Source organism: Meles meles, chromosome 6 (assembly GCF_922984935.1).
Source record: "Meles meles chromosome 6, mMelMel3.1 paternal haplotype, whole genome shotgun sequence".
Classification (NCBI taxonomy): domain Eukaryota; kingdom Metazoa; phylum Chordata; class Mammalia; order Carnivora; family Mustelidae; genus Meles; species Meles meles.
Window position 1 is genome coordinate 74,718,501 of NC_060071.1, and position 25,076 is coordinate 74,743,576.

Genomic DNA, 25,076 nt, shown 5'->3' on the forward strand with positions numbered 1-25,076 from the left:
GCTGAAGGCAGAGGCTTTAACCCACTTAGCCACCAGGTGCCCCTATAGTTAGCATTTCTTATATTAACCTTTCTCTGTTCATGATACTGTATGGCTTCTTTCTCCTGATTGGACCCAGACTGACACAGAATTGGTATTAGCAGTAAAAATTCTGTGGGTGCAGTGGTCTGGATTATGTTGCAATATCCCACTCAGGGTGAGAGGAGTTGGTGCCCCTTGTTTCACTTCCAAGAAAGAAGAGGCAAGACATTTGGGAGGTCCTTTTGGATTTGGGAGGCAACATACACCACGTATGAGTGTGTGAATTTGACCCATCCTCAGGCTGGTGGATTGGGAGGAATAAGAGAAGGTTCATTTAGCACATTTAGGCAGTACTACAACCTGTCCTACTGTCTGGGTCTTATGCTCCACCAGATCCAATGATATGTGATGTGCCAAAGAGGGATCCTGTACCGACACTCCAGCAAATACCAAGAGGAGAATTATAGCACAGACCTCTAGGTTTTCAAACCAAATCTGTGTTCTTCTCTGCACAGTTATTCTCCTTTCAAGAAGCAGGTTCTGACTTGCCACTGGACCTTGGTAGAGCCTGAATGGCTAACTATGTACAATCAGGTGACCATGTAGCTTGAGCTTTCATCATGTGGATGTTGTCTGACCTACCTAGACATAAGGTTGGGCATGCACAGCAGCAATCTGTGCATCTCTCTGTATTAAAGACTGAACTCAGGCAGATCCATTAGGTACAAGCAAATTGTAAGAGTAGGTGGCTCAGAATCCTGCAACACCAATTCTTACTGCTTTGCCTCCTCCCTCATTCCATGCCTCTGGCCTCCAAAGGATTGCTTATGATCAGTTGACTGAGCAAGAAAAACTCAAGCCTGGATTACAGATGGGTCCACATGATGTGTGGTACCACATGCAAGTGGACAGGGGGAGCATCACAGCCCCACTCAGGAGTGACTGTGAAGACATTGGTAAAGGAAAATCTTCCCAGTGGGCAGGGATTCCAGCCAGGTATTTGACTGTCCACTATGTCTGGAGGGACAGATGGCCAGAGTACCCATCTACACTGGTTCTTGGACAGTTGCTGATGGTTTGGCTGGATGTCAGGGCCTTGAGAAGACGAGGACTGGAAGATTGGTGCTAAGGAAATCTTGGAAAGAGTTATTGTCTGGATGCCTCTGAATGGGTACAGACTGAAGATATTCACGTCCCATGTGAATATCAGGAGCAGACTCTTAATAATCAGGCAGACAAACTGCTGTGCTCTGTGGATGTCAGAGAGCTTCTTTACCCAGCTAGTTGGGTGCTGATCCTGTGAGTCTGCGAACAAAGAGGCCACGGCAGCAGGGGGAGTATATGGCAACAATGGGATTCTCCCTACAAAGGTTGAGCTGGCCATTGGTACTGGTGGGTGCCTGGTCTGCCACATCAGGGGTTCGTGTATAGTGAGCCAAATGACTTTCCTCAGAAGGGATTATAAATCTCTGTGCATCAAGCTCCCATTTGAACTCTTTTTGACATCTTATGGGTTCCTCGTGGAGTTAAATGTTTTTCTATATGGTCATATTTTATTTGCCAGGGACTCATGATTTTACCTGATTAAATATAATATAACATTATATTTTAGCAACAAGGACAGTTTTTTCTTAGATTTGGAGTAGTTTGGTGGTGAGTGGTGAATCCTCTGGCCTGGCCATTGGCTAACTCCTAATAATTATCAGGTGAATCAAACAGCAAGTGAACAAATGAGCCGCTACACAGAATTTCTGATCCACACCATGCAAGGAAGCAGTTTGCAGTCAGATTTGGTTAAAATCCTTGCTCTGCCACTTAGAAGCTGTGTAACCATGAGCAAATTATCCAGCTCTTCTAGCTTCAATTTCCCCCAAAAATGGAGGTAATAAACTGCACCATCCAGCTGTTACAAGGATTATGTGACTTGGTGTATGCAAGGTGCTTTGCACAGTGCTTGGCACATAGGGCAAGTTCTTTACAGAGAAATTTTTTATTATAGGTATGAACTAACCAGGGTTACTATGCTCACTTGTCCCACTTTTAACCAAAAATCAAAATGTAACATTTTGGTGAGCCTTACCTATCTGGTTTCTTGGTATTGTTTTTTTAAATACTGAAAATACCTACCGAGTACCTACTATTTTTCCATGTATCTATATATTTAGCAGCTTTATTATGATAAATGTGCAGCCATCACCACTAATTCCATGACCTCAAAGGAAATCCTGTACCCAGTGGCAGTCCCTCCCCATTCATCCCATCTGAGCCCCAAGCAACCACCAAACTTCTTTCTGTCTCTGTGGAATTGCCTGTTCCGACTATTTCATATGAACAGAATCACACATTGTGTAGTCCATTGTGTCTGGCTTTTTTCGCTCAGCACAATTTTTTCAAGGTTCATCCACATTGTGGCATGAACCAGGACTTCATTCCCCTTTCACTGCCAAATGATATCCCGTTGCCTGATATCCTGCCCTTTGTTCATCCGTTCATCGGTTGTTGAACATTTGAGATGTTCCACTTTGGGCTACTGTGCACATTTATGTTCAAGTTTCTGTGTGGGCCTGTTTTCATTTTTCTTGGGTTACAGACCGAGGGGTGTGAAGCCACCTATTATTTGGGAACACAGACAGAGTAACCTGTGCTTCGTGGTTCCTGGTTTACAATAAGGCCAAGTGTTCACCAGTGGTGCAGAGGTTAGATAAGCTTAGGTTCGAAGATGGGTGTTTTCTGTTGTCACAATCTTTGTGTAAATGCTCGCACCATACTTACCTTTAGCTCTTCATAGTTATTTTTGAGCCATGAACAGAGCATCATTCCTGATCCCATCCCCTCATGAGAGGGTCAGCATCCTTTCTACAATGACACAAACATACTCACTTCATTTTTTGTCACCAGAAATGGAGGTCAGCCCACGGTGGAGACAGACCAGTCCCGAAGGCCAGCCTAGCTCCAGCCACATCCCATCTAGACAACAACGGGTCTGTGGTGTGCCTTGAAGAGTGGCCCGATTCTCTCCTATCACAGGTGAGACGGCGATTGGTTTAGCCTCATGTTCTTGCAAAGGACCCAGAGAGAGAAAAAGATTAACTGAGTGCTTTCCCCTACATTGCTTCCTCAGAGTTCCTGGCCCACCTCAGTCCTGCCCAGTCCAGATCCCCAGGAACTGTGTATTTTTAGGGCCTTTTTTTTTTTTTAAAGATTCTATTTATTTATTTGACAGACAGAGATCACAAGTAGGCAGAGAGGCGGGCAGAGAGAGAGGAGGAAGCAGGCGCCCCTCAGAGCTGAGAGCCCGATGTGGGTGGGGCTCGATGCCAGGACCCTGGGATCATGACCCGAGCTGAAGGCAGAGGCTTTAACCCACTGATCCACCCAGGTGCCCCTGTATTATTTTTTTAAAAAAAGATTTACTTAAGAGAGAGAGAAAGAGAGAACAAGCTGGGGGAGGGGCAGAGAGAGAAGGGGAGACAAGCAGACTCCCCACTGAGCAGGAAGCCCGTTGCTGTGATGCTCAATCCCAGGACCCTGAGATTGCGACCAAGCATCAGAGGCTTAACCAACTGAGCTACGCAGGTGCTCCCAGGACCTGTATTTTTAACCTGCTGTTGACCCGAGCGGTTTTCTCAGCACGCAAATTTGGGAGATGCCGATCTACAAATCCCTCCTCAGCCAGCTCTCTGGGGCTCAGAGGAAGCCAGCAGACAGCAATAGGGACCCGAATCCAACTCCAGTCAATCTAACCTGTCTTCTGGGCTTACCCCCAGGATCCCAACTGCCCTCCTCGGAAAAGCTTTTCAGCAGTCTGAAGACCCCAGTTGGTCTCTAGCCTTTCCCACTGCCTCTCTGTGTCCCCTTGGAACCTCCCCTGAGGGGCTCTCCTCCAGCCCCTCTCCTCAGTGACCCTCACCCTTATCCCTCCTTTTTCCAAGCTCCTGTAAGGGTGTTCTCACTCAGTGGGGCTTGTGAAGGGCTCATTAGCCCATCAGCTGTTTTCGAAGTAGAGTTCCAACCCTGAGACCCTTTCGGGGGGGGGTCCCCAAGATCAAAACTATTTTAAATACGTAATAATACTCACCCTTTCTCTATATGTGTGTTCTTTAAGACTCTCACTCTCTGGGGAGTTGTCCAGAAGCTTCTGATGTGTGGGGAAAGCATCACTAGTGGGATGTGTGCTTCCGTATTCTTGTGTTTTACTGTTTTCCTCAGCTTCAATTTCTAATATGATAAATATTGATAGATATAACCCACATAACCAAAAAGCTCAATAATTTTTAGGAGTGTAGAGGGATCATTAAGACCAAACACTGGAGAACCAGGGGCCCAGATGAACCTCTAATTCGCGACAGTGACTAAGTGACTAATTTGAGACATGCGTGGGGGCTGCTTAAGGAGGGGGAGGAAATGAGGGAGGGCTGAGGGGAAGAGCGAGCACAGGAAGGGGAACCAGGAGGATGGGAGGAGATGGGGGTAGGCGTGGGACAACGAGAAAGAGCGAGAAGGGAGGAGGGGAAAATAGGAAGGAGAGGGATGGTGGACGGATGGAGGAAGCAGGGAGCCAACCCTTGTTGAAAAGGAGCCCAAGACTTAAGACAGTGCTTTATGTATTTCAGTGACGTCCCTCCACACGCGAGCGAGCTGAGGCTGAGGAGGCTTCAGATACCACGTAGGCTAGAACTGGCAGAGCTGGGTCTGAACCTAGGTGCACATCGTTTGGGCCCATGTTGTCCCCCTCTAACTTGCAGCAGAGTCCGGGTATCACCACTGCCCCCTGCTTGCTAGCTGGCCAAGCAGCCATGAGAGTCTGGGATACAAACACCTTTATGACCTTTCGCCACCTTATGATGGAGGGAAGGTGTAGAGGATGTCAAAGGGTGGAAGAGGGAAGTGCGTATGGAGTGCCTGCCTCTGGCTCATTGCGGGGGAGGGCCAGCAGCCGGGCCCCACTTCGGTGAGGCCGGCTGCCTACTCCAGAGCAGCTGCCTTGATTTCGGCTCACAGGGATTTCCCATAAATGGCCATCACTGCAGCCCTCCTTACCTGACCCCCGTTCCTGCCTACACCTGGTCTTCTCTGGCTGTGCACACCTGAGAGGGCGTCTGTATGGACCCTCCTCCGTAGCTGGTTTGGTAGGTTTGCCCCCAAGTCCTCTTAAAAAAAAAGAAAAACTACCTACAAAACTCCACTCAGCGTTATTTTCAATATGCAAAATAAAATTTATTACCTGGAGTTACCCTTGGAGTCTCCACATGGTGTGGCATATTACAAACCAAGTGTTTCATGAATAAATACTAAACAACACCCACTGTGAAATCAAATGCTTCCAGGGGAGGTGGCTTATTGCCTGTGGGGATAAGTGAGTGTTCTAGAGAACACTTCTCGGGTTGTTGTTTTTTTTCTCCTGTAGCTTTGATTGGAAAGTTATGGACTGATTTTGCACATACACTGAAGATGCTCTCTGCCTCTCCAAACATCTAACCTTGAATTTGCTTCCCTTTAGTCTTGGTGACTTTTCTTCTGTCCTGTCTTCCTTCACTACTGGAAAGTCCAGATCAGAGTGCAGAGACACTAAAGGGTCTATAGGGGAGAGGAAGGGGATACCATAATGAGGAGACCAGGAGCAGACTCTGGGACCTCCTGGGAGTGGAGCTGGGGATTCCCGTGAGATGCACCCTGGGACCTGATTCCTTCAGCAGCTGGCTGGAGTTGGGGAGATCCTGTGCCCATTTCCCCGAGCCCCTGCCCAGCCTGGAATCCATTGGGGAAGAGGAGAGGAGTGGCTGAAAAATGGGTCCTTTGGACCAACTTCCTCCTTCCCTCTGGGCTCTCTGGAGTCAAGCAGGGGCCTTGTACACTTCTCTCTCTATCCCAGGGTGCGCTGTGTAGTAAAACCCTCAGTAAAACGTTTGCTTGGACTGGATCTAATCACCATATTTACTTAAAAGAACTGATGGAAAAGCTAGCCTGGCTGTTTTTTTGAGGGACTTGCCCATTAGGATACCTGCACAAGTCGTTTTGAGGGTGGGCCAGGGAACACGTCCTGATGTTTGCAGGAGGCCAGCCAGGTCCAGACCTGTCTGCTGACCAGGCCCTGTGGCAGCTCTGGACGGTCTCTCTGAGCAGCAGGGCCTGGAGCCGGGCGCACAGGGCCAGAACCATGACTAGGAGTGGGGGCAGGCTGGAGCAGGGCCCAGAGAGGAGACTGGATGATCCAGGGCTTATGGGCACCACAGGAGCCCAGAACACCCACAGGGCAGGCCTCAACCAGGGAAACTTCCAGTGTGTGAGCTGACCTGCTATTTCTCCAAGGAATGCATGCTATCTTAATGAACAAGGAGTTTTCTAAAACGAAGAATAAGGCTCAATGCCTTAAAAACGAGGAAAAGAAGGGATCTTAAAACAAAAACACTTGATGTCTTCCAGAAGGAAATGCTGATTTTCAAATAAAGACAAGTAGTTTGTGTGTAATTTTTTTCTCCATAGAAGAGAAGCAAAGACATTATCGCCTGGGACCTATCAACTAATTGATGTAATTACATTTTCAATGCAGTAAATATGAATATACTTCATGTGGATATGATCTACTATGACACTTGTAGTATCCTGAGTGCATACTACTAATTCTAATACATCTAATACTACGAACAGGTTTTTAAATAAGTTTACTGTCTGTGTTCCCACACAGAAAGGTTTTGCTCTGAGAAGCCTTTGTGTCGCAAACAGCAGCCAGCTTTTCCCTCAAATGACAGGAAATACCCTGTCCAAGGGAGCCGTCACATCATCACAGAAGTCCTAAAGCAAACATCCTGTCCACTCTATGTGCATCTCTCCTCTATCTGTGACAGTTCACACAGAGGGAAATATTTGACCTGAAAAAAGACAATGCGAGACTGAAAAAGAGACGTTTACAATAAAAACATTTTTTCAAGAGGGATTGTGTCTGATTATGTTCAGAATTTGAATTTTCTTCTATCACAGACCCCTCAACACGGTCTGCCTCGTGCAGTCCGTTAAGGTCAGCACTTCTAGAGGAAAGTTCCAAAAGGCACAGGGCACCCTGAGAAGAATCAGATTTTAGAGTGCTCTGAAAACAAATGTGGCTCAAGGAAGCACTAGGGGATTTATTAAATGTTGAATCCGTGTGGTAATAGAACACGTGGAGACCATATAATTAGAATAACCTTAAAAACGGGTACATTTTAAAAAGTGTTCAAAATGCAAAACACTGGACTTGGTGTTCTAGTGCTGAAGGCCCACACCAGGATCTTTCCAGGGGTGGTCGTTTTAAAAGTAATATCGGGGATGCTGAGTGAACTCTCAGCCTCCCAGCTCCTTTAAGCTACATCGCAATAACCCTCAGGTCCTCTAGAAGAAAGACCTATTTCCATTTGGTGGTTTCAAATTCTACCCTCAGGTGCCTATGTGTGCATTGCCAGGAGACAAGGAGACGATTAGGCCCAGACCTGCAAAGCCACAAAGAGATAATTATTAGTCCCTTAGTAGTTAACGACTTGTGAAACTTGAGTTTAAAAAGATAAAATCAAGATCACAGGCACGTGTGCGGGCGCACACACACACACCCCCACACACCCCCAAATGAAGCATACCATTGGATGGTAACACCTTACTCCTGGCTACTCAAAGGTGCCTCTTGGGCCCTGCCTCTTCCCCTAGCTCTGCTCAGTCATCCTCAGGATATCTGCTGGTGACACTTAGGCTGAGTACCGAAACCATCTATACTCACACACGTCCTTGAGTCATTCACGTGACTTTACTAATTCAGGAAACTCTTGCCCTGGAAGAGGAGCTCACAGATAACTTTGTTGTTTATTTCAGGAACCTCCCACAAATCCTTGGTTTATCCCAAGATTAGACCACTCAACTACTCTCTTTAGAAAAGACACTCATTTCTCAGGCATACACAGAGCATCACAAATGATGGTTACTTTTCCAGACTGTCTTCAAAATCCTCTCCCTCCCCCAACTATGTGTCCAGCCATCTTTTTTTTTTTTTTTTTAAAGATTTTATTTATTTATTTGAGAGAGAGAGAGAGAGCATGAAAGGAGAGAGGTCAGCGGGAGAGGCAGACTCCCTGCCCAGCAGGCAGCCCGCTGTAGGACTCGATCCTGGGACTCTAGGATCATGACCTGAGCCGAAGGCAGTCACTCAACCAACTGAGCCACCCAGGCGTCCCCGTGTCCAGCAATCTGAAAACTACTGTGTCACAAATTTGTCTAAGCCTAATTCAATCCCTCCAACTGGTTAAACCAGACCCCCTCGCCAAACCTCATAAACATCTCTCTCTGTTTTCCCCTTCAGAGATGCCACTGAGACTGTCAAGTTTGTGCTCTGTCCTCAGTGAGGTAAGAAATACACTTAGCTTTGTTTTATGAACAGGCATTTTGGAGGTATTTCTGGGGAGCCAATAGCCAATAAGGTCATAGGGCTCTTTGAGAATCTGATGAAAGCCAGGAGGGCACTTTCTCCAGAAAAATGGATACAGGAAAGGTGAGTGACCTATAATTTCAGGGGCTTCATGGATTCCCTAAAGCCCCTCTGTAGGTCTCACAAAAGTATGTCACCACAGAATAGGAATGTCCCACTTTTGGGAGTGAGATGGGCACCCTGTGGTTTGCCAAAAGCTAGAGTCAGCAGAATCCTACTTTCAGGATCAAAGGGATCACCTGGCCCCATTATTACCTCAATTACATGCTGATACACAGTTGTTTCAACCTATGCTCCAATACCTGCACTGATGGGGGACTCACGACCTCTCCGGGGCAACGCACCCCTTCTGTGGCCATGGACAGGGCTGAAATTAGAGCTCTGTCTGGCTGATGTCACCCAGGCTGACTCTGAGCCTCTGCTTTAAGGAAGGCCAATCACTCCTCTCACACACACAGTAAAATAACAGAATTTCTCTTACTCTTAGGGTATGATCCCATGATCCTGAGCAAAAAGCAGTCCCATCAGGGGAGACTCGGAGAGTACTAACGCGGTTTTCATGTCCGAACAGGATGGAGACTCGGGACCCCTTCAGAACATCCCAGACATTGATGGTATAGTCATTGTATCCAGCAAACAGCAGGCGCCCTCAAAGCAGGAGGATAGAATGGTTATTGAACCCATTCTTCCTATCTGTTTTTCTTTTTGTGATGTTCACTCACACAATCGGCAGTCCCTTGCTCATTCATGCACTCATTCAGCCCACTGTGATTTAGTGCCCGCTATGTGCCAGGCACCGTGCTTTGCCCTGGGGCTTCAGAGAAGAAAGCCCAGTCGCTGCCCCTCGAGGAGGGTGCTGGTGGGCAGGCAGGCAGATACGTGAAGGGACACACGGTAGCCCATGGTAGAAGGATGATAATGGAAGTGCTTAGCTGTGTGTAAAATGCTATGAGATCATGGAGGAAGGAGGATCGAGGAGGGCACTGCACAAAAGTGATAGGAGTTGGCTTTTGGGGGCTGAGGAGGAGTTCGCCAGGCAGAGAAGGGAGGCAAGAGATGCTGTAGGCAGCGGTAGCAGCATGCAGGCAGAAAAGCACATTTTTAGACCGGGGGCCTGTGTCTGGGGAAACTGGTCCTGTCAGAGCGGTCTTAACTTTTACTAGCAGCCTCCCCAGCAGTGAGGGCAGAGGGGCCATGAGCTTCCAGGCATTAAGAAAGGGACCCTTGCTCTCCCGCCCCCACCTCTGGAAAAGTCCCTTTTCAGGGATGAAGGGGAGGCCAGCAGGCTGAGGAGGAAACGTCTGTGAAGGGCCCGCAGGTGTGAAGTTGCGTGCATCACTGAAGAACAACAGTAGGCGGCTCAGCCTTCATTTCCCATAAAATGAAGTGGGTGGGGAGGCTGCTTTGGGTGGGGTGACGTGGGGTGAGGGATCATGGAGGAAAACCAGGGCAGATGCAGACTGCTTAACCCGCTGGCTCAAGGGGAGTTCCGCTGAGGGAAAGCTTGATCAAGAGCTGGGTTTCGTTTAGGTCCCGGCGTATGGTCCCGGGAGAGTTTGTGAAAGAAAATCTTACCACTGAGGGAGAAGTCCACGCTGGAAGCTCCAAATATGATACTGTCTTTGGAGTAGACGGCGACTTCCCTGTCCGCCCGGAGGTCATAGAGGCGACACTGGGGTGACAAAGGAGACAAAGAAGCTCTTTCTTTCTTTCTTTCAATTTATTTATTTGACAGAGATCACAAGTAGGCAGAGAGGCAGGCAGAGAGAGAGGAACAGGCTCCCTGTTGAGCAGAGAGCCCAATGCGGGGCTGGATCCCACGACACGGAGGTGGTGATCCCAGCCGAAGGCAGAGGCTTAACTCACTGAGCCACCCAGGCGCCCCAAGAAGCACTTATTTCTGGCTCTGGGTTGGGGAAGAGAGGAGCACGGGGCTATTGGCAGGGGCTGCTGGCTTGTGAAGTTTGGGGGATGAGGGAAATACCTCAAGTTTTCTCCCCTAGTATTTTCTCCCTTCATCCCAACTCCTAGTACTCTGCACGGATCAGTGGAGATTCAAAGAGCAAATACAGAAGATTTTGGGGGGGAGATACAAAAACAAAAATGAAACCCCTCTTTCTCTTCTGAGAAAGGATATACATTCATTGTAGAAAATACAGAAAAACTCAGAAATGCCCAAAAAAAGGAAACAAAAATCACCCTAAATCCTAGTACTGACTAAAATCTAGGCTATTTCCTTCAGTCTTCCTTCCATTTTATGTTTGTCTTTACATGCAGTGGCTATTTCACGAAGACTTCTATTAACATCAGCTTATGAGCATTTTCCGCATATCATTAAATAATCTTCAGAAACACATGACTACCATGGTTGTTGAATATTCCTTATGCAGATATATTAAATCTGTTTAGCCATACCCTCTTGAGTTTTGCTTGTGTCTAATTTTTCTCCTTTACAAATAAAACTTTGATGACTATTCTTTTTTTTTTTTAAAGATTTTATTTATTTATTTGACAGAAAGAGATCACAAGTAGTCAGAGAGGCAGGCAGAGAGAGAGGAGGAAGCAGGCTCCCCGCTGAGCAGAGAGCCAGATTCGAGCCTCGATCCCAGGACCCTGAGATCATGACCTGAGCGGAAGGCAGAGGCTTAAACCACTGAGCCACCCAGGTACCCTTGATGACTATTACATAAATTTTGATGACTGTTCTTACATATCTCTGATGTTTTCTTTAGAATAGTTATGGAACAGAATCCCTCAGAATAAAATTGTTTTAAGAAATAGTATGACCGGGGGTACCTGGGTGGCTCAGTGGGTTAAAGCCTCTGCCTTCGTCTCAGGTCATGATCTCAGGGTCCTGGGATCGACCCCCACATCGGGATCTCTGCTCAGCAGGAAGTCTGCTCCACCCCCACCCCCGCCTGCCTCTCTGCCTACTTGTGATCTCTGTCTGTCAAATAAATAAATAAAATCTTAAAAAAAAAAAAAAAAGAGAAATAGTATGACCAGATCAAAGGGGAGGGATCTTTTGAAAGCTCTTGGGTCATATGGCCACACTGTTTTTCAGAAGGATGGAACCAACAAGCCTAACTCTTTAACCACATCATGTCCACAATGTAGCATTTCACGTCGAATCCAAATAAGCATGGATCCCTTAAGCTTGCAGTTATTGGATTACAGGTGGTCTGAAAATGTTTTCAGGTGTTTATTTGCCATTTTGGATTTCCTACTTTGTAAACAGTCTAGATTTTACAAAAAATTGGGGTGTGTATCTTAGTGATGATGCAACCCCATTCATATCTAAAGGATTTCAACTTGGTCTGTCATACAGATGGCAAGAACCTTTCATAGATGTATGCTCTTATATTTTGTTACATGTTCTTTGGCAGATGGAAGTTTTTCATTTTTTAAAAAGATCTTATTAATTCGGTATTTATTTGTCTTCTCGCTGGCAAACCCTGAACCAACCACTTTCCCCAGGCTGCCTGGGGAGGTACAGGAAAAGGAACATATAGGGCATGGGAGAAATAATAACACATGGGAGAAATAATAAGTACCAAAAATATTTACTTATAGCAGTATTTCTTAACAGGAAAAAAAACGCTGAATCTAAACTTCCAAAAATTAACTAGTTAAGTACCTACTAGCCCGTCTATAACATGGAATACTATTCAACTGCTAAGAAAATATAATGTAGATTGGCTATATTGGCATGGGAAAATGTTCACAGTCTATTGCTAAGTGGAAACAAATTATAAAGCATTTTGTTTTAAAATAAAAAAGAGAGGAATTCACCTAGCTGTGACTTTACGTGGTTTGGGAGATTAAGATACTTAATCCCCTACCCAAGTTTTCCTCAATGAATTCACTTTATTATGGTAATCAGAAAAACATTAATTTTGAAAAATAAAATTAAATCACTGCATTTCTCTTTCAAATAGGAAAAGTTCTCATAATTTAGAAACATACCGTAGCATCATCTGATCCTGAAGCAAAGGCATCTCCACTTGGGTAGTACCTGCAGAGAGACAGTTTGGATAGAAAGCACTTTATTTAGAGTGGTGATTCGCAATCCTGGATGCCCGTCAGAATCATCTGGAAATCACTGGGAAAGTCGTCCCATGCTGGGCCTGTGGAATCAGAGTTGGCATCTCCACCGCGACATAAGAACCACTCATTATAGAGGTCAGAAGTGAACCCATCTTGATCTGACTGGCCCACTGGCCTCTAGTTTTCTTCCCTGTAAGGAGGGGACAGTGAAATGGCTTTGCAGAGTTTTGGTGAGGAGTAAGTGAGATAATGTGTGTATTTGCACCAGGCACTGAACACAGAGCAGGCTGCCTGTAACCGTAGTTTCCACTGACCTGGGACTTGGCTCAGCTCTGGGATAAGAAAGTGATTATCTGCATAGACACTGGGATTGCAAAGACAAAGCCTCATGCAGATCTCTGCACGGACCATGGACCACCACCTCCATGTGATACTTCTGGCAAAGGACTTCACCTTGCCAGCCTCAGTTTCCTTATTTGAAAAGTGAGGATGATAATGCATCTTCCCTGTTGTAAAGACTGAGTAAGACAATATGGGCAAAGAATTTGGCATGGCCAGATGGAAAGCATTCAGCAAATGATACTTATTACTGTTACGTTCATTCTTTTCTCGGTTATCAGGCTTCAGAGGGAGAGAGGAGTCTACACTGAGACCTAACGGATGTTAGAGGAAGAGGGATCAGGGTAAGGGGAAGAGCACAGGTGAGAGAATGTGCATTTTAAGGAGTATATAGAGGTTTAATTTATTTTTGTGGCTTTATATTCTATCCAGCATCTTACCAACCTCACTTAATATCTGTATTAATTTCCTTTGATTTTTCTAGGTATTTATTGCACATTTGTCAAAAGCTACAGTCTTTGTCCTTTTTCACTATCCTACAATTGAGGGCAAGGACCTAGAAATTCTTAGTAACATTTCTACTGCTAATGTAAATAAGCACTGCTACCTTATTCTTCCTTTTAAGGGGAACAGGTCTACTGTCTTTCCCACTAAATATAATGAAGATTCTTGGATGATTATATTTCAAAAACTGTCTTAACAATGCCAATTTCAAATTTACATGTCAAGTCCTTGCCTCTCTCTTGGGAACCACGTCATAGATCCTGCTACCTACTCAACATTTCCACTTGTATATATAATAGGCATCTCAAATGTAACTATCCCAAACAGAGCTCTGGAATGCATGTGTGACAACTGCCTCCTACCTCTAATTCCTCTAGCCTTCTCTGTCTTAGTAAATGGATCACTGCTTACTGCCCCTTATAAAAGGTTTGGGTTCCCAAGCTCAGGGTTCTTCTTCTGTAATGGAACCTCTCCATTTCACCCTGTGGAATTGGGGCTCAGGCAACCAGCACAAAAATGCTGCTACTCGGGGCGCCTGGGTGGCTCAGTGGTTTAAGCCGCTGCCTTCGGCTCAGGTCATGACCTCAGGGTCCTGGGATCGAGTCCCGCATCGGGCTCTCTGCTCAGCAGGGAGCCTGCTTCCCTCTCACTCTCTCTGCCTGCCTCTTTGCCTACTTGTGATCTCTCTCTGTCAAATAAAATTAAAAAAAAAAAAAAATGCTGCTACTCTGGCTGCTGCCATTGCTAGGAGTAATAAACTGTCCTTCATCTTGAACCCAGGAGTCTCGTGTCTTCTACGAGCAGCTATGAAACTGTGGAAGTCTAACTTGATAGCTTGTAGCTGGGGTAAAATCTCAGAATCATCACAATTCTGGACATTTCTGTCTCCACGCTGTCTTTAGTTCCAGCCACTGTCACCTTTTTCTTGGACTCACGCAACTTTCTAATCGGCCGTCATACTTCCATTCTTGCTTCTCTACAATCTGTTCTCCAAACAGCAGCCAGAGTGATCTCTTAAGGGCAAAACAGAGACGATGTCAACCACCCCACAAACGGGCCTTTGGTTAGGTCCCTCCACATCTCATCTTAACCCGGCTCTCTGCAAACCTGGCTCTTTCAAACATCGTTTTCTCAGAAAGGACTTCTCTGGCCATCCTAAGCAATAACCCACCCCATCCCATCTGCCTGTTTTACTTTGCACATAGCACCATCTTAAATTAAATTGTACATTTATTTGTTTGTGCTTCGTCCTATCTCCTGCAAGAAAGTACAGACCTTGTCTATCTTGTTCACAAAGTTCCTGGAACAATGTCTAGCATATAAGTCTCAATAAATATTTGCTGAATAAATGAATAAGAAATACTGACTCTGCTTAGGGAGGATAATAACAATTACTCTAAGTGCCACTGAATTAAATATCTCCAAGAGATCTGTAGCGCTGTTCAGGGTTACCACAAATCAGCCTTTCTTGCTGGGGGGACCTTTCTCAGCCAAGTGAAATGAGTCTGGAGGTGGTTCCTGGGCTGAGCATTATTACCCCACACCAGGGATTGCCAGCAGAACAGGGAAGTTACGGGAACATTCTACTCACTGACCGGACACTGTTGATGTCAGATTCGTGTGTTTCAAAGGCCTGCACGCATTGGCCGGAGCGCATGTCCCACACCATGGCTTTCTTGTCACATCCCTACAAATGCAAAGTTACCCAGAGTTATGGTCACTGCAAGGCCTGCCTGCAGTCAGGCATGAGCTCTCGTTACCTCTCACGTTTACCTCCCACGGGTAAATGGCTCACAACATGCTTTTCTGAGACGAGCATCACCTAAGGCTGCTTTCTTCAACCAATAAACCCTGAGAAGGTGGGCTGTCTTGGGGTGTGGGGAGCAAGAGAAGGCACCTGGCTGTCCCCTTCAGCGTGTTTTCTTCTTTTGCACCTTTCCAAGTGTGGGTTCAAACCCTCCAGAGCCTCCTTGCTCCCCCCTGGGCATTTCTCTCTTTGTTCTGTCCTTCCCTTCCTCCCTCCTCTTCATCTCTGCCTCCCTAAGCCCGGGGGGAAGGGCAGGCACACACTGGGTGCACAGTGGGGCCACCCCGCTGTCTCAGGTGTACAGGACAGCTGGGGGCAAAGGGAGTGCCCCAGGAGCTGCTGGGTCATTTACGCCTCTGCTGCACGCTGGCTGGGGGTCATGACCTTGCCAGCAGCAAGATGCGGGTCTCCAGCAAGTCACTGTTCTGGGCTTCCATCTCACCACCTGTAAACCTTCTCTCTGGGTTGCCGACGTGACCCAGAGGATCTTAAACATGAGGTTTTCATATTATACTGTCCTGGCTCCAGGAGCATTTGACACATTCCTGCTGAGCAATGCTGTTATTGAACTTGGGTAGTACAATGTGGACTCTTAATAGTCAAATAGAAGATGTAATGGCTTAAAACTGGTGTTCAAGTTGCTGGTTTCAACCTCAGAGAGAAGAGAGGGATGAAGCACCATAACTAGTACCTCAGAAACACCCGCAGTGGGGGTTCAGCACTCCAATTATCTTTTTTTTTTTTTAAGATTTTATTTATTTATTTGACAGAGAGATCACAAGTAGGCAGAGAGAGAGAGAGAGAGGAAAGCAGGCTCCCTGCTGAGCAGAGAGCCCAATGTGGGACTCGATTCCAGGACCCTGAGATCATGACCTGAACCAAAGGCAGTGGCTTAACCCACTGAGCCACCCAGGCGCCCCTCCAATTATCTTTAATGAGAATGCAGACAAAGTAAGTGGGAGCGTCTTCTCATCTTCTGAGGACACTAAGTCAAACGGAGTTTAGTGCTCTGGAGGAGACAGTGTAATCTACAGTGCTGTCAACCATTTGAAAAGGCAGTGTAGTTGAGGAAGCACAGATACAGTTATTCGAAGGCCCAGAAATGAAACATACACAAGTGGGGCCAAATACCCAAGAAGAAACTGGGGTGCCTGCTGATTACAGGCCACACAGTCCCTGCCTAATGCCCAGCACCAAGACGCTGGCAGCTCGGAGCCAAGGGCCCCTGCGTCCTCCAGCTGCAAAGGACACGTGATGGTGTGTCCAGCGCCTCCTCTCCCCCCTCTCCTGACTAAAGTGAGACAGGACTCGAGCCAGGTCAGCCGGCTCAGGTCCCCACTCTTATTCCTGGCTGTCCGCAGAAACACTCGCCCCTGATGTCTGCCTGACTCAGTGTTGGCTCCTCTACCTAATATATCCCACAGCGTATCCCGGGGCAGTGGAGTACTGGTCTGCATTATGCCCAATTTACAGATGAGGAAATGGAGTCAGAGAGCAAAGCCGTGACCCCAGCATCCTAGTCTAGTGCTCCTGTGTGCCACCGTGGGTTTGTGTCTGACCCCGAGCCTTCGGATGCTCTGTTCCCTGTGCGCTGGGATGGGAGGGTGCTGGCGATGTGCAGGGCTGGGGCAGGAGGGTGTCTCACGAGCCCCAAGCTCTGATCACATCACAATGCTGCCTCACCTCAGCAGCCATCTGACCAGCTTGGTACCCCTATGGCTCATCTTCAATGCTCTCAGCTGCTAACTCTGCTGTTTATTTGAGGAATAACATTTTCAGGGCACCTGAGTGGCTCAGTTCATTGAGTGACTGCCTTTGGCTCCTGTCACGATCCTGGAGTCCCTGGGTTGAGTCCTGCATTGAAGAGTCTTCTCTTCTCTCTGACCCCACCCCCCCTCCTGCTCTCTCTCTCTCTCTCAAATAAATAAATAAAATCTAAAAAAAACCTAAACATGTTCAAATGCGGCAGGTATGTACCTCAAGTCACAGCATTCACATGAGGAGAAGATTCCAGATCCCTCTGCAGACCGAATGTTAGCAGCAGAACAGGAGACCCTCACAGCCCCTCACCATAACCACCCACCACACTCTGCCGTTGCTGTGGGAGCCGGGGATGCGACAGCGAGCTGAGGACAATTCCTCCCAGAGAAATGTCCGGTCAACTCCCTAGAAATGACAAGAATTGCCACCATCACCCTCCCAAGGAGAGGAAGGACCCCGAGGGATTTTGCTTGGGCCTTTACCCCAGACACGAAGGTGTTGCCCGTTTCTGAGGGGGCCAGGTCCAAGCAGAGCACGTCAGCCCCGTGTCCGTGGAAACTCTGCAGCAGCTGCCCGCTCTCCACGTCCCACAGTGCACACGTCCCGTCGCCGCTCGCTGTGAGGATCTGTCCCCAGAGAAGGGCAGGAAGAACATTGGCATCAGGATCTGCACTGGGGGAAAGTCACTCGGATGCTGAAAGCTGACCGGGGAGAAGAAGGCTCTTGGAGCACACACACGGACACATGCCTTGCTATACCTGGATTTAAGCACAGAAGTATTTCTTCTGTCCTACGAAAACAAAGTCCCTTTGCCACATGCTCACTGTCTTTGTGATGTGTGTTTATGTGCCTGTCTCCAGGGGCACAAAGTCTAGCAGGGCCTCTGTGCCATATCCACAGAGCTCTGTGACTGCCCGGGGTCATGGAGGGGGTGCTCCGTGAACGTATGAGGGGACAGATCTGGCACAGCCCCCATGAGTGGGCCAGACACCTCAAGTGCTTCTCAGATCTTACCGTGCTCCCCAGCCATGGGGCTGCCTGCGAATATCACACCTGGGCTGGGGCCTGGGACCACCCCCCACCCAACTCCAGCCCTCACAAACCCTCAGCTGGTAGCAGTGAGGAGCACTGCACCCCACCAGGCAACATTTTGTGAGACATGTGCCCCTGTGGCTGCTTCTTCCCAGAGCAGGGCCTAGATGGTCCTAGGGCCTCCCCAAGAGGGCCACACACATGCCCTCACAGGCTCAACAAGCATTTGCTGGGTGCTGACGATATTCAGCTGCTCTGTGAGTAGGCATTAATTAGGGTTTGCACAAAGACTGTGTCTCGGTCTCGGCTCTCGCTCTCCCGGAGCACAGTTGAACAGAACTCGCAGTAGGACCTGACACCAACCAAATTCCCTGCCCCTGTGTTGAACAATCCTGAGCCCAGGCACACTCTCCTGGTGTTCTGTGAGGCAATACTGAGAACACGTGAAAACAATCTAGCGGCTTGCTTCAAGACACACTTGCTCCTGCAAGATAAGACTGTGAACCAACAAAACAACTTATTTACCAAGACAAACAGCTTGCTCATCCAGACTCACTTCAAGACCTTCATCTTGGGGGACTCCCCGATCCAAAGCCAGTAATGTTGCAGCCAGTTTCCTGCCTCAAGACACCCACCTTAAAAATCACTCAGCCTGGACCCCCAAACCCTCCAAGTACCCTTCCTTGATTTCTTCATTTTGAGATGCCATGGGGATTCTGGCAAGTTGGGGTTCTCCCTTGCTGCAGGTCTAAGAAGGTTTTGCTGGAGGGGTGCCTGGGTGGCTCAGTGGGTTAAAGCCTCTGCCTTCAGCTCTGGTCCTGGTCTCAGGGTCACAGGATGGAGTCCGCATCGGGCTCTCTGCTCAGCGGGGAGCCTGCTTGCTTCTCTCTGCCTGCCTCTGCCTACTTGTGATCTCTCTGTCAAATAAATAAATAAAATCTTTAAAAAAAAAAAAGGTTTTGCTGGACAGCAAGTTTTTTCCGAGGATCTCAGCAGACAAGACGGTGATGACTCACGATCAAGTGAGAAGTGCTGAGATCAAGGTAGGCCCATGGGAGGGACAGAGAACCCACCCCAGCAACATCTGAGCAGCTCTCCAAGGACGAGGGAGTGCTGGCTGGGTGAAGCCCACCTCTGCGGAAAAGGAGAGGTGTGAGGACTTTAGCCTGCAGGCCAGACTGAGGGGAGGGGAGGGGAGCGGGTAAGCTTCCAAGGGAGATAAGATCAAGGGCAGATTTTAGGAAAATGTGTCTAAGGTCTATGTGGCCACCCCTCAAGCTGCTTCTGTAAACTGGCAAGTGCAAAGGCCACACATACAGTGAGAGGAACGCTGTGATGTCTGGGGGAAAGCATGGTGAGTGGAGTTAGGGTCACAGCAGGGGTGTGTGTGTGTGTGTGCCCACAGGGGCCCATGGCTTGGGTTTAGGCTGAGCACAGCGCCCTGTGTCCCGGGGAAAGGCAGCGGAGATGCAGGGCTCACAGCCTCCGGGACCCAGCTGACCATACTGCAGAGCCCCGGGCGGTGGGGGATCCCCAAGGGCTAATAAGCTCTAGACGCACAGCCTCCCTATGCCCCACCTTCCTGCTGCTCCCAGGGTCTGGATGAGGTGATAAGACAGCATAGGAAGGGGCTCTTGTGGCATCACGGCAATACTGTGGGGCCCTCTGTGGGTGGAGATTACCAAGGAAAGGAAATGAGCGAGCACTGGGTTTAGGGACTGCAAGCCTCCAGTGCACCCATGGACTGCCCTGTACCTCCAAATTCCTCCTGCTGCTGGTTTTCTCTTCTCCTCTTCCTCCTGTTCTCGTCCCTTCTCTCTTACACGCTGGGCCTAGCACTTAGAAAGAATCTCCTTTCCTCTGCGGGAGGGAAACCACATTATACCCAGGGGACTCTACTCCCACCCTGGCCTGGTGCCTGGCTGGCTGCAGCATGTTGGAGTGTGTTTCTTCCCAGGCAGTCTGGAGAGGCCCAGACTCTCCTTGCAGCTAGGAGAAGCGGTTTTGGAGCTCCTCCCTGGAGCCAGAGCTCCTTGAGTTCCAGAGAGCTTAGGGTTCTCTGGCACAGTCCCCAAGGCCCTCCTCAGAGCTCCCACTCATGGGCAACTCTCAAATTTGGGGACTCTCCAAGGCTGCAAAGCTCCTGCCGCTGTTCATGGGGCTCCCTCCAACCTTGGTTTCCTTCAGGTGGCCTGGTTCACCCAACAACATGACCTAGGCTGGTAAAAGTTAGTTTATGAACACACAAGACTTGGACTGGGTCTTAATTTCTGTACTTATATTTTATAATATGCTGTAATTCCCTTCAATTTCTCCAAGCCCACACCTATTCCTGCCCTAACACTTGCAAAGGGCCAGTAATCTCCCATCTTTTTTGGGACACCCAAACAATCTGCTTTAAATGATAACCTCAGTTTAGCTTTTTAATTTGCAGATTTTCGGGGCGCCTGGGTGGCAGTGGGTTAAAGCCTCTGCCTTTGGCTCAGGTCATGATCCCAGGGTCCTCGGATCGCGCCCCGAATTGGGCTCTCTGCTCAGCACGGAGCTTGCTTCCCCCTCTCTCTGTCTGCCTCTCTGCCTACTTGTGATCTCTGTCAAATGAATTAAAAAAAAAAAAATCTTAAAAATTTTTTTTGCAGATTTTCCATACCATATTCTTCTATCAACCAAAGAGATGAATATTTTTAAAAAGTTACAAGTAAATTCTTAATAGTAAAAAATATTTTAAAAATACTTTTAATATTTTTGTGATCTTCACTGAATTTAAAAACCAAACTCTCATCACGATAAATGCACGAAACAGAACCTCTTACTCGCGGTCAGTCATTTATTCTGGAATGTAGGGAATCTGTAGATTTAAGACCAGTCTTCTGCCAGCCTTTGACTTTTTCTTTTTCCATCCTTGATCACCAGAATGGAAGGAAGCTCAAGGTTCATTAAGGTATCTCAATCAGGCCATGCATCAGAATCACCCAGGAAGCTGTGAGATACTATTAACAATAATAAAGTACTAAAACCTAACATTTATTGATATTTACCAGGGGCTGTATATTTTACACAAATCATCTCACTGAATCCTCAGAAAACCTTATGAGAGAGTTTACTACCATTCTCTCCTGAAGGTGAGAAAAAGAAAACAGAATAAAACTTTGTTTGGGACTGACCAGCTGGGATACAGTGAAGCCGAGATTTGATCCCAGCGGTCTGAGGCCAAGCTAAGACCTTTGCCCTGCTGTTTCCCAGGACACACCCCCAAGGAAGTGGCCAGCAGGACCTTCTCTACCGGGGACTGGCGGCTTGTTTGGAGGAAAGCACTTTCTCCTTCACAGATGCCCCTTTGATCTCCACCTCCAGCACCTGCGGCAACACAGAGGGGGTGCACAGGGAGGGCGTGGTGATGGGATCCCACCAGAGGGACTTCAGATGTCTGAAGACTCACTGTTCTCGTATCCCTCTGAGCCGTCCTTCATCCAGACTAAATATTCTCCTTGCTTTGTCCTCAGCCCCCAAGACGGCGAGTTCTGGCACCACAGCCAGGACGGGCCACAGCGCCCCCTACTGTACAGGTCTGTGAGAATCCTGGTGGCAAACGACGGGTGCAAACACCGCACTCCAAGTTCCAACACCCCTCCGCTCAGCAATTAAAGTTACCCAGTGCCCTGGTCTCCCTGCCGCCAGCCTCGCCTCCCCTTCCGACCCCAGTGAGATGAAAACACAGGGGGCCACGGAAGGCTTTCATCTGACTCAGAAGCTCTCCTGCTTAAAAGGAACCCAGATCTGACCTAGCACCTGCAGTGACTGAGGCCAGACTCAAGGGGCCCTGTGATCTGGCCCTGCCTACCTCTCAGGCTGCCTGTCTCCCTCTGGGCTGCCCTCACACTTCCCTGGCCACAGCCCCTCCCTCCAAGGCTGGCTCAGGCAGCCCCTTGCATCAAGTCTGGGATCACCCTTCCCATTCTGAGCTTCTCACGCTGTTCAGTCACAGACTGTTTCCTGAAGGTCCTGAGAACAGAGCCTGAGTGTGAGCGAGTCACCCCTGGAACCAGTGGTATCTGGCAATGTGAGTGGTGGGCACCTACGAAGATGTGCTAAGTAGGCATGAATGAATAAGCCGAGGATCCTTTTATGACGTGTTAAGAAACTTAGTCAAAGGGTTGAAGTTGTAATGTTTTCGCCTTGTAGTTTATTCAATGTAGGGATCAGGCTTACTAGTGAAAGCCTTTTCTTTGCTATTTGAGAAAACACAAGTGTGAGGTGTATAAAATGCACAACTATGAAGCGCAGCAGCTCGTTAAAGTTTTACACACGTAAGCACACATGGACTCAGACTGCAGGATAGGAATTTCCACGCCCTCAGAAAATTCTCTGTTCCACTCCCACGACCACCAAGTTCATTAGAGGAGGATGTTTTATGTGGTATGCAGTTTATCTCAGCTCTGTCATTAATTAACAGCCCTGACTTTCCCCATTTTTTATTTATTAAAAATAATGATAACCAATGAAAAACAACAGGAGGGTCCTCTTAGAGCCAGCTGCTAGAGCATATCTCTCCTTACATACTTAATACTTACATTGCACAAGACAGGCTTTAAAACAAAGCCTAAAACAAGAGACAAAGAAGGGCACTACATAATGACAAAGGGAAAAATCCAACAGGAAGATAGAACGATTGTAAATACCGATGCACCTCACAAAGGAGCACCTAAATACAAAAACGAACTCTTAACAGACACAAAGGAAGAAACTGACAGAAGTTTAATAAGAATATGGGACTCAGCAATCCACATACATCAATGGATAGATCATTTAGACAGAAAATGAACAAGGAGATAGTGGCTTTGAGTGACACATTGGGCCAGATGAACTCAACATACATTTAGAATATTCCATCCCCAAACAGTGGGATACACATTGTTTTCAAGTACACAAAGAACATTCTCCAGAATGGATCACACGTTAGGCCACAAAACAAGTCTCAGTAAATTCAAAAAGACTGAAATATCATTCATCTTTTTAAGCACCACTGCCGAGCACAATCAGTCACAAGAAAACACCTGGGAGGAATACAAACTACACGGAGGCTGAATAACAGGCCACTAAATAACAGATGGGTCAACTAAGAAATCAAGGAGGAAATAAAAATACATGGAGACCTAGGCCCTCTTTAGCATATGAAAACTCCGTTGAAACCTCCCTTTCCCTCACCTTCCCCCAGCCGCAGGGTACAGAACCAGCCATTCCTCACAACTCGGGGCAGCGGCTCTTCCTGCCCACGGGTCCTGTCCCCGTGCTTTAATAAACCACCATTTTGCACCAAAAAAAACAACCCCCCCCCAAAAAAAAACAACATGGAGACAAGTGAAAACAAAAACCCAACAGTCCAAAATCAGAGGTCCAGTTATAGCAAAATAGGTGTACCTCAAGAAGCAAGAAATATCTTGAATAAACAACCCAACTTTATACCTAAAGGAGCTAGAAAAAGGCCAAAGCCAGTAGAAGGAAATAATAAAGATTAGAGAAGAAATAAATGACATAGAGACTGAAAAAAAAAAACAAAACCCAATAGAACACATTGATGAAACCAGGAGCTGGTTCTCTGAAAAGATCAACAAAATTGATAAACCTTTAGCCAGACTCATCAAAAAAGAAAAGAAAGAACACAAATAAATAATATCAGAAATGAAGGAGAAAATATAAAAGCTGACACTAGAGAAACACAAAGAGGATATTATGAAAAATTATATGCCAACAAATTGGATAATCTAGAAGAAATAGATACATTTGTAGAAACACATAACCTTCCAAAACAGAGTCAAGAAGAGAAAAAATCTGAACAGATGGCTTACTAGCAATGAAACTGAATCAGTAATTTTACTTTCTTTTTTTTTTAAATATTTATTTATTTATTTCACAGACAGATCACAAATAGGCAGAGAGGCAGGCAGGGTATGGGGGAAGCAGGCTCCCCACTGAGCAGAGAGCCCGATGCAGGGCTTGATCCCAGGACCCTGAGATCATGACCTGAGCTGAAGGCAGAGGCTTAACCCACTGAGCCACCCAGGCGCCCCTTGAGTGAGTAATTAAAAAAAAAAAAAACGAAAAAACTCCTGAAAAACAAAAGTCCAGAACTAGATGGCTTCACAGGTCAATTCTACCAAATACTTAAAGTGGAGTTAATACCTATTGAATCAAACTGTTCCAAAAAATAGAAGAGAAAGGAAAGCTCCCAAATTCATTTTACAAAACCAGCATTACCCTGATACCAAAACCAAAGACACTTCGAAAGAAGAGTACTACAGGCCAATGTCTCTGATGAACATAGATACAAAAATCCTCAACAAAATATAAACAAACTGAATTTAACAATACATTAAAAACATCATTCACCATGATCAAATAGATATTTATTCCAGAGATGCAGGGTGGTTCAATATTCACAAACCAACATGATACATCACATTAATGAGAGAAAGGATTAAAAACCTTATAATCATCTTAGTAGATGCAGAAAAAGCATTTGACAAGATTCAACATCTATTCATGATAAAAACTCTCAATGAAGTAGATTTAGAGAGAACATACCTCAACATAATAAATAATAAAGGCCATAAGTGAAGACTCACAGCTAAAATCATATCATAGTCAATGGGGACAAACTGAGAGCTTTTCCTCTATGATCAGGAAGAAGACAAGGATGTCCATTCTCACCACTTTTACTCAACATAGTGCTGGGAGTCTTAGCCACAGCGACCAGACAAGAAAAATAAAGAAAAGGCATCCAAATTGGTAAGGAAGAAGTTAAAGTGTCACTATTTACAGATCACTTTAGAGTATATAGAAAAACCCCAAGGATTCCAGCAAAGAAACTACTAGAACTGATAAACGAATTCAGTGACGCTGCAGGATAAAAAATGAATACACAGAAATAAGTTGCATTTCTACATACTAATAATGAAGCAGCAGAATGAGAAATTAAGAAAATAGGGGCGCCTGCATGGCTCAGTGGGTTAAAGCCTCTGTCTTTCGGTTCAGGTCATGATCTTAGGGTCCTGGGATCAAGCCCCGCATGGAGCTCTCTGCTCAGCAGGGAGCCTGCTTCCTCTACTCTCTCTGCCTGCC

At 46.9% G+C, this 25,076-nt stretch overlaps 1 protein-coding gene across 1 annotated transcript in view; it reads right to left on the reverse strand.

The window, feature by feature from the left end:
* Positions 1–6,668: 6,668 nt before the first annotated feature.
* Positions 6,669–25,076, reverse strand: part of GNB5 (G protein subunit beta 5) — a 40,639-nt gene continuing 22,231 nt past the window's right edge. The window contains exons 6-11 of the mRNA XM_046010180.1: positions 17,408–17,551; positions 14,953–15,044; positions 12,434–12,482; positions 10,043–10,139; positions 8,949–9,115; positions 6,669–7,484 (exon numbers count right to left, since the gene is read on the reverse strand). Coding sequence (XP_045866136.1) covers positions 7,473–7,484; positions 8,949–9,115; positions 10,043–10,139; positions 12,434–12,482; positions 14,953–15,044; positions 17,408–17,551 — 561 coding nt within the window. The 3' untranslated portion in view covers positions 6,669–7,472. The remainder of the gene's footprint in view (positions 7,485–8,948; positions 9,116–10,042; positions 10,140–12,433; positions 12,483–14,952; positions 15,045–17,407; positions 17,552–25,076) is intronic.